The sequence below is a fragment of the Cotesia typhae genome, unplaced genomic scaffold (genome assembly GCF_013202065.1).
Source record: "Cotesia typhae breed Kobodo isofemale line unplaced genomic scaffold, CoteBio_Ctyphae contig_14, whole genome shotgun sequence".
Taxonomy (NCBI): Eukaryota; Metazoa; Arthropoda; class Insecta; order Hymenoptera; family Braconidae; genus Cotesia; species Cotesia typhae.
In genome coordinates this window covers 7,381-16,349 of record NW_027423719.1, presented here as the reverse complement: position 1 = coordinate 16,349, position 8,969 = coordinate 7,381, and the positions used below count along the sequence as shown (strand labels likewise).

The following is an 8,969-nucleotide window of genomic DNA, read 5'->3' as shown; positions in this document are numbered from 1 at the left end:
ATTAATAGCCTCGTTGTAGGCAAAACAGTAACAGCTTTTATCAGAATTTTGAAGTCTGACCGTTGCGAATGTAAATAATTCTCTAATTAACAGCTTCTTCATCGTAAATTTATTATCTTGCGTCAATTAGCCCTTATGATCTGTGACGTCCAATTTTACTCTTATCCGATCAAATTTTCAACGGAACTAGCACTGTTCTTTGAAAATCGAGCATCTTGAAGTTATTTGTATCTGTAACATGCTTGTGTATCCTTTTGAGCTGCTCATTAATAAATTCTTTCAAAAATTATCGTAAATTGGTAATTTTGGATACTACATCCTTTATCAGCCCTGATGTAATCTTTAACCCGGTGCTTCGATTTTTTGGGAAGAATCATGTCTTTAACCTTTCTTGTCAGTGATCTACCAACAGAAATAAGTCATAGTTGATACGTTAAGTTTTTATTCGTATATAAGGACCAATAAACAATGTTTGACACAGTTACATCCGATTATCTAGCAATCATGCTGTACAGCAAAGCGTTGGTATTGTTTTTCGTCGCTACCATTGGCACAATATGTAAGTTATATAAACTTATTCAAAATAAATTTGTTATTGAACCGCTACAATTTCAGTTATCTGTTGGGCAAAATTATGTTAGAATTTAATAGAAAATTTGTTTAACAGGGACTCCAGGTAGCAGCACACGTGGACTGGCATTTGCAAGACCTTCATTTTTCGACGATTTAGTTCGCGATATATCAAGTCCTAAACTTCTTGATGGTATTGCCGGGACTATAGCCGAAGTCCGGTCACAAATTCCAACTCCAATCGGGTATAATTGGTGGATCACGGAGAAAGGTTACATATCCCTGTTGAAAAACTCCAATAAGATCCCATCAAAAGCGACAAAAGCCACTTAGAAACCAATAAAATTTATGGGTTTCTAAGTGGCTTTTGTCGCTTTTGATGGGATCCTATTGGAAATTTTAAACAGCGAGAAGTTATGTAATGTAATGAAAGATTGAATAAAATATAAGTATAAAATTGATTAAGACTCTTATTATTTTTAAACCTCAAGAGTATTGAAGATTAAAAAAAAGTTTTTTTGACTTTCTGGAGGGACATATCTGACATAAGATTAAAATCTGGTTGAAAATTGCAGTAGTAATCTCGTTCATTGAAGATGATAGAATTTTGGTTAAACTTCCAACTAGAAGATATTTGTCAATAATTTTAAAGACCTATTTTCAAGTCAAAATCTTCAAAGTTAACCCAACCGCTTATCGTCATCAATCCTATCGTTAGTAACAGTTCAGCGATGATTTTTCGAGCGGAAGTCCATTTTTCTGCATTACGGCATGTTTTCAATGTAATTGGAACGAAGTTACTTATCGCGCGTTGCGAAAGGGGACTAGACAGAAAAAATTAAGACCAAAAGTTGTAACGACACTTTTGCTATAGTAAGCTATTCTAAGCTATGGTAAGCTATTGTAAACTTTGTTCCATCCGGGTGTCCCTTGACACCTCTCAAGATTTATTACAAATATTCGGTTTCTTATTGAATCTGAATGCTTACAATACGTTGAATAAAATCTTTTTGTTTAGGCTAAACTCAATGAAATGTAATCTCCATTCTAACTTTTAGCAAATCAATAAAATATTAATAGTTTGGCTCGATTCCAAAAACGATCGAGTGAACATTACTTCAGCATTGACTAGAACGATTTGAAGACGGTACTATGAGTTGTTTATACTCATACTGTAATTCAGCGCCCACGTGCAGAAATACCAAAAGTACGTTTTGGATCGATTAGTGATAACAGCCGTGTTATTATTATTACAAAAACCTGTTGTTACGCCTTATAGGTTTCCCCACTCTTTTAATTTTGAGGTTACCAAACTCCGTCAAATACCGTATGCGCACCTGCGCAGACTACATTCACAAGTTGACTCCGAACGTGAAATATCTTATCTGCTTGATCAGTAAGCGCAAAAAAAGTGGAAAAAGTGACTCATCAACTTACAAGGAAAACAAAACTCTGATGGAAATATCTGGAATTCATACATAGAATACACAGAAGTATCACAACGGTAAGTTTTATTTTTAGTTCTTTGAAAAGAATATTAATGCGACGATAAAATGTGAAGGGGGAATTTCGCGTGGCAGTAGAGAACGAGTCACAATTATTAATAGATGAGGCCCACTAGGGTGACCAACAACTTTATACTGACACGTGACTGATGTTGTTTTGAAGATATCAAATTACTTGATATTTACGGAAATGTTTTGTATTGTTTCAGATGACGCATAAAAGTAATAATGAGCAAGCATTCTGTGTTGTTCAATTCATAGAATTACCTTTTGAAGGTATTGATGATTACGTATGCGTGCCGTACACGTGGCTGATAATGCGTAAAGTTTTTGCGGAACAGAGGGCCGTCGTTGCGTACCCTCAAGACGAAAATCCTTTTGATACAAGAGATCGTGCGAAGAGGAAAGAGAGATACAATGATGAGTGGGATTTTTATATGGCCGCTGTCAAATATGAATCAAGTGAGTTTAAATAAATTTATTAGTTAATAGATCGTGCGTTATATTATTGAAGTACATTCAAATTCAGAATATCTTATAGATCAAAAGGAAATAACATTGATATATTTTTTTCAGATTCATACGATGATGCAGCATGTTGGATCGCTACGAGAAATGATTATGGACCTTTGGTTGAAATGGAATCGAAAGTAACAAGTGAGAAACCTATGCACAGACTATTAATTAAGCGACCAGCACAAACAGAATTAAAGGCAGAACTCGATGGAAAACGGTTAAAACTAGAGGAAGCTGCTCATTCGTCTAATGTGGCTATTGTTAATCCAGAAACCCTCACTGATGATTTTTCAAATAACAAGCCACCTTCACATCAATTACTAAATTTACTAAAAGTGTCGGCTAATCTAAGCTATAAAACGAATGGAGCACGACGTTTAGTACCGACTCAAAGAACGGTTGAGAAGAGTATACAGCCCATGAAAATTGAAAAACTGTCGCCACTACCTCACAGAATTTGATGGACCAAACCATATCATCATCAACGAGCTCAGTAAAACAACTACCAGTAATAACTCAGGATCAAAGTCGAGATAGAGAACGAGATCAGATATTTAAACATCTACAGCAGAAACAGTTGCAACCAACTCAGCAAGACTCACCAAAGCAACTACAGAGACCGAAAATACGTATTGGTATCTCTATGAAGGCAAAAACAACCAGCAAACACCTCTTCAAGGAGTCACAAAAAAAGCTGTCACCTATTCTTACGAAGATTATAAATTCAGTGCGACAAGCACTTTCAACTACTCATGACACCTACCTCCGAAATAATCAGCAACGGCAAGCAGGACCAAATGGAAGTGTACTGTTGATAGAACTCATCGAAACGTAATGGGAAATGCGTGTCAACCGGACAAGTGTATGTTAGATGAAACTCTGTCACCACATCATGCAGTTACTGCAGATTCCGATGCTGTTACGGATCAAGAAGACATATCAGATCACGAGATGTCTACGAACGAAGCACCTGTTAAGACAAAGAACAATGTTCACATCACTACAAATGATTCTAGTTGTGGTTCTGCAGATAAACCAACCGTAGCCCAAAATTTTACGCCAAAGAACCAACAATTGAATCCAAAATTTATTTTAGAGCAACAAATGTTGGACAACTTTGCAACCCTCTTTATTCAAATGGGCTCTACTTTGCGTCATACGACTGACATGTACAACACCTTACGGAGTTCGATCCACGATACTGCTCAGATATACAAAAAGTTATTGGGTGCCGTCGAACAATTTAACACAGCAAGAAACGCTGCTACCATCGCATCTCCTTCAAGCAACTTAAGACCAGAAAGTCCCCACGGTCTTCTGAAGCAAAACACACTAAAATAACGGCGAGTGCTAGTTCTAGTAATCAAGATCAACATAGTAATGATGGTGCTAACATAACGCCGGAAAAGAAACACAACAAGTTATACCGGTTCGTCCTACCACCGGAGTATGATGCTTATAATACAAGATGGACATTGAAGTATCAAACAAATCTGCCAGGACTCGTAGAACTTATGCCTCAGAGTGGTGTGTACATCAGCAGCGGAGACCTCCTATACTGTCAGCAAGTATCGAAAGATTGCAATTCATTAGCTGCACTATTATTACCACAAGTCTTCAGCAGAAATGCACTGAGTGTTTGTTCATCAATGAGTGAGAAAGCGCAGGCTGCTAATAATGTCGGCTCTAGTATACGGCCAGATTTAGATGACCATGCATATTCTGTACTGATAAATTTTGTTTTGGTGCATGGACTCAAACGTGGTTGGAATACTGATCTACAACCTATCCTTAGAACCTTACACTGTCAAATGGAAGAGATTCGGTTAAAATATGGTGTAATAGTTGAATGTTAGTCGAATTATCTTATGTTCTCAATTATTGAAGCTAAGAATCTTGTCGTTTATTTATTAATTTGTTCATCTAATCACTCACTTTCATAGATCTTCAAACATATTAACTTATTGTAGTACAAATGTCAAAGTCAGCTATTATTTTTAGTGAATAGTGGTTCTGTCCTAGTATTGTTAAGATTAAGAGTTGTATTGTCTACATGCATTATTTATTATAGTAAAATCAATTACTATTTATTAGGTTGATGATGTAGTTGTAAACAATAAATTGTAGCATTTAAATAATAAATATTACATAGTGACTAGTAAAATCACGATTTTACTGTTTGAAATGGTAATTTTTATCAGTTGATCATTACTTATTACAACTCGACTATCATTTATTACAGTTTACTTTTTTCCGTGCAAGAGTATTAAAAGGAAACTACAGGTATTATTAATTTTAGAAGATTGTTAATAAATTTGTTTTACTTATCAGCTGTGTTTATTTTACTGAAGACCTACGTCAGTGTCTGAAACCTTATGCAGAAGTAACAAGTATTCAACTTCAGTCTCTGTAACGCTTTATAAAACATGTTATAAGGAACGTGCCATTGGAAAACCCTTAAATAAACACTTATATTTTCTTGTGACTCATTATACCTACCCCAACATGTTATTGTTTTTGTTAATTGTGTTGGAATTACATAAACACGTATTGAGTACTTCTGCCACGATTATTTCGAGGAAAAGTAGTTATTGACAACAGGAAGGACAGCATATGTATTGAAATTCGTGTGTCACGTGTCTAATGAGATCATCACGGTCGGAATGCTATAATTAGAGTGATGATTCATTGTCACTAAGGGCAATTAAGATACCAGCCTGGAATTTTTCCATAACTCCACAATCTTATTTTTCTTTCCAAAAATTTATATTCTATTTAACACTTTTATGTGTAAATTTAACATTTATTGTGTTAAATTAACAAGAAAAAGTGTCAAATATTTAACATAAAAATTCTTAAAGAAAAATTCTTTGACGCATTAACGCAAAATTTTTTACTGTGTCAAAAGTAACCTGACGAATTCCAGCACGGTGACGTCAATGCATAAATTAATAACGACTCATGCCCTATTTTCGCTTATCTAATTGTAACATAAATTATATGTTGTTGACTTGTAGTGCCAGTTCATGAACACGTAATAGCCATACAGTGATAAAGTTATCACATCATGAGGAACTGCTATGCTAATAATAATTTGTTCCATGACAAATTATCAGCAAACCAACATTCATACATTCAATCACTCTATAATTATAAACCTTATAACAATTACTTGCTCCAAATCTTCTAGAATATTATTATATAACCTTCTCGAACGACCCAACCAAATGATCAAATCAAAACAGCATTTTAGTTGAGTAAACGTGACATGATAAGGCTCATTAAATAACACGCGCAATGTGTAACTAATTTGTTCTTATCTCTACTGACCAGAAGTGTTTTGTAATTACCCACTACATGGAATTAATTACTGTTTACGAACTGAATCTAAATACCTACTGTCGACGTGTTGACGAAATATGTAAAGCTTTTCCTCCACTAGACTAATAGGTACGGCCAGTATATATAAAAGTCGATGTACCGTTACAGGGCATTACAGTTCAAATATCGCTTCGCTATCTCTACGACGCATTCTGGGAATGAAAAATTTTCGTCGTTACAAGAAATACATAGCAGAATTAAAAGGTAAGAATAAATCTTATTTTTACCTAAATTGTATCGCATGTCAATGAAATAATGAAATGATGAAATCTTCACTGATTTCGACAGGGATTCAATTTTCACTGGTAATTTAATGGTTTTTCAAGATAAATCAGTGAAGATTTCACTAATCGAAGCAGCGCATGTATTTCACTACAAATGTAGTGTTTTTCACTCTTTAAATCATTTTTTGTTCAATTACTAGATATTTCAAATGAAAAATTATAGTATTCACATTCCATTACTTTTCGAATATTATAAAATTATTCATTATATTTTATTACTATTCTGTAAATATTCAAAATTATAATGAAAGTTACGGAATTCATCAAATAATTATCACTAGTTTAACCAGAGGTCATTTTTATTGATTCAATTAGTGATTTTTAGAGAGTAGATTGGTAATCAGTCAAGACTAGTGTTGTTTTCACAATATTGAATTGCTTGGTATTTACGAAAGTGTTTTTGAATGTTTCAGATGAGACCTAAAAGAGAAAATGAGTACGCATTTTCTGTTGTTCAATTTATAGAATTGCCTTTTAAAGGTATTGATGATTACGTATGCGTGCCGTACACGTGGCTGATTATGCATACACCGTCGGAACAGATGACCGTCGTTGCGTACCCTAAAGACGAAGATCCTTCTGATACACGAGATCGTGTGAAGAGGAAAGAGAGATACAATGATGAGTGGGATTTTTATATGACCGTTGTCAAACATGAATCAAGTGAGTTTAAACAAATGTATTACTTAATAGATTGTGCGTTGTATTATTGAAATATTTTCAGATTCAGAACAGCTTGTAGATTAAAAGGAAATAATATTGAAATATTTTTTTCAGATTCTTACAGTGACGCAGAATTTTGGATCGCTACGAGAAATGATTATGGACCTTTAGTTGAAAAAGAATCCGAAGTAACAGGTGAGAATCAAATTAATTTAACAGCTTTCACAATTGCATTTTTATTGTAAATACATTTTTGAATCAAGTAATTAATTTCAAAGAATTTCATCGTCTTGGTTTGAGTTAAAAAATTCTTAAAAATTCTAAAATAATAATAAGAATTTTTATTTTCAGAACTACAACCAAAGTCTTCGGTAAACAAAAAATTGCGCAGTGCCAATCAAAACCATGTGTCCGAATTCAATGATTATTTTCGGAAACCTCTTCCTAGAATATCAATCAAGCGACCAACAACGTCAGAATCGAAGAAAGAAATTAATGAAAAACGGTTGAAACTCGATGAATCTGCTCAGTCACCCAATGCGGTTGTTAATGACACCAAAGTAGAGCCTGGATCTTCAAAACGAAAACAGTCGGTTATCATCCAGAATAACCAATCAATGGAATGTTCTCAGGCAGAAGAATCTTCTGTTGCTTCTAATGCTGACAAAAGTACTGAAGCAAGGTCTAAAACTCCGAGTACCGAACAAACTGAACAAGCTTCATTCTCACCCGCAAGAGACGTTGATAAACGTACTGAAGCCATCAATATCAATGACGAAGATCACTCTCATCGTTTCAAGAAGCCCGATAATTCTTCTAGCAACACAACGGATGTGTCAATGACAGCAGCGAAACCTTCTACTACCGCTGAACAGAGCACTCAGCCGAACCAGTATAATCATGAAGAATATACTCCAGACCAAAGTTCATTTTCAAACTTTCAACCACAGATTGTGAGTGTTCAATCTCTTGCAAATGTTGAAGATCACAAACTACTCGTTAAAGAAGTTTCAAGTCAGAAACGGTCTTCCTCTCATGAGGGATTAGACTCACTCAAAATTTCTACTCATCTATACAGCCAAATGAACGAAGATCGACGTTTAATACTGAATCAAAAAACGATCGAAAAGAGATTGGCTCCCACGAAAATGGAAAGAAATTTGGCCGTTGCCACACAGAATCCATCCAATTCAATCGACCAAACCAGACACTTGTCGACGAGCTCAGTAGAACAACCACCAGTGGTTATTCAGAATCAATCTCAAAATAATCCACAAGTTTCAAGAACGCACACTGGAAATAGCCGAGACCAAACAACTCCGCCCAGGAGCATCGGAATGATCTCTCAAGAAATTCATGGACCTAGAATCAATTTCAAAACATCCAACGACTTAGCTTCTGTCGATTCAAGAAATGTTCTTCAGAGTGTCAATAATGCTGCAGCTACTTCACAACAGCTGTCAAGCTTATATCAGAAGCTTTCTAGCTATATGCCACCATCGGATAGACAACAAAATTCGGTAGCGCATGAAGAATATTATCCGCACTCTTATCAAAGTCAACATCTACCGACCAACCAAGATAACTTTCAACAAGAACAACTTCGGGGTGTTACAGAAAGTAACACTTATGATCATCGATCTACATCTCACACTATCAATATGAGGATTCCATCAATGAGATAAAATTCAACACACCTTTCGAATCCGACGGATCATACTCCCGAGCTTGCACAACAGAAATAGATGCAGCCAAATCAGCAAGACTCACCAAAGCAACTACAGAGACCGAAAATACGTATTGGTATCTCTATCAAGGCAAAAACAACCAGCAAACACCTCTTCAAGGAGTCACAAAAAAAAAGCTGTCACCTATTCTTACGAAGGTTATAAATTCAGTGCGACAAGCACTTTCAACTACTCATGACACCTACCTCCGAAATAATCAGCAACGGCAAGCAGGACCAAATGGAAGTGTACTTGTTGATAGAACTCATCGAAACGTAATGGGAAATGCGTGTCAACCGGACGAGTGCATGTTAGATGAAACT

At 35.3% G+C, this 8,969-nt stretch overlaps 2 protein-coding genes across 2 annotated transcripts; both read left to right on the top strand.

Moving 5' to 3' along the window:
• The first annotated feature begins 2,392 nt into the window (after window positions 1-2,392).
• Window positions 2,393-3,052, top strand: LOC141537716 (uncharacterized). The gene is made up of 2 exons (XM_074258859.1): window positions 2,393-2,537; window positions 2,652-3,052. The coding sequence occupies exons 1-2, from the start codon at window positions 2,393-2,395 to the stop codon at window positions 3,050-3,052; spliced, it is 546 nt and encodes a 181-aa protein (XP_074114960.1).
• Window positions 3,053-6,030: 2,978 nt separating this feature from the next.
• LOC141537705 (uncharacterized) lies at window positions 6,031-8,727 on the top strand. Its single transcript, XM_074258847.1, has 2 exons — window positions 6,031-7,114; window positions 7,271-8,727. The coding sequence occupies exon 2, from the start codon at window positions 7,537-7,539 to the stop codon at window positions 8,602-8,604; it is 1,068 nt and encodes a 355-aa protein (XP_074114948.1). The 5' UTR covers window positions 6,031-7,114; window positions 7,271-7,536; the 3' UTR covers window positions 8,605-8,727.
• Window positions 8,728-8,969: the final 242 nt, after the last annotated feature.

What these genes read in the sequence shown, in the direction of transcription:
- LOC141537716 (XM_074258859.1), top strand. Translation starts at nt 2,393, where the DNA reads ATGCGTAAAGTTTTTGCGGAACAGAGGGCCGTCGTTGCGTACCCTCAA. An exon ending in CGCTGTCAAATATGAATCAA is followed by an intron (nt 2,538 to 2,651) that starts GTGAGTTTAAAT and finishes TATTTTTTTCAG; the next exon opens with ATTCATACGATGATGCAGCA.
- LOC141537705 (XM_074258847.1), top strand. Translation starts at nt 7,537, where the DNA reads ATGGAATGTTCTCAGGCAGAAGAATCTTCTGTTGCTTCTAATGCTGAC.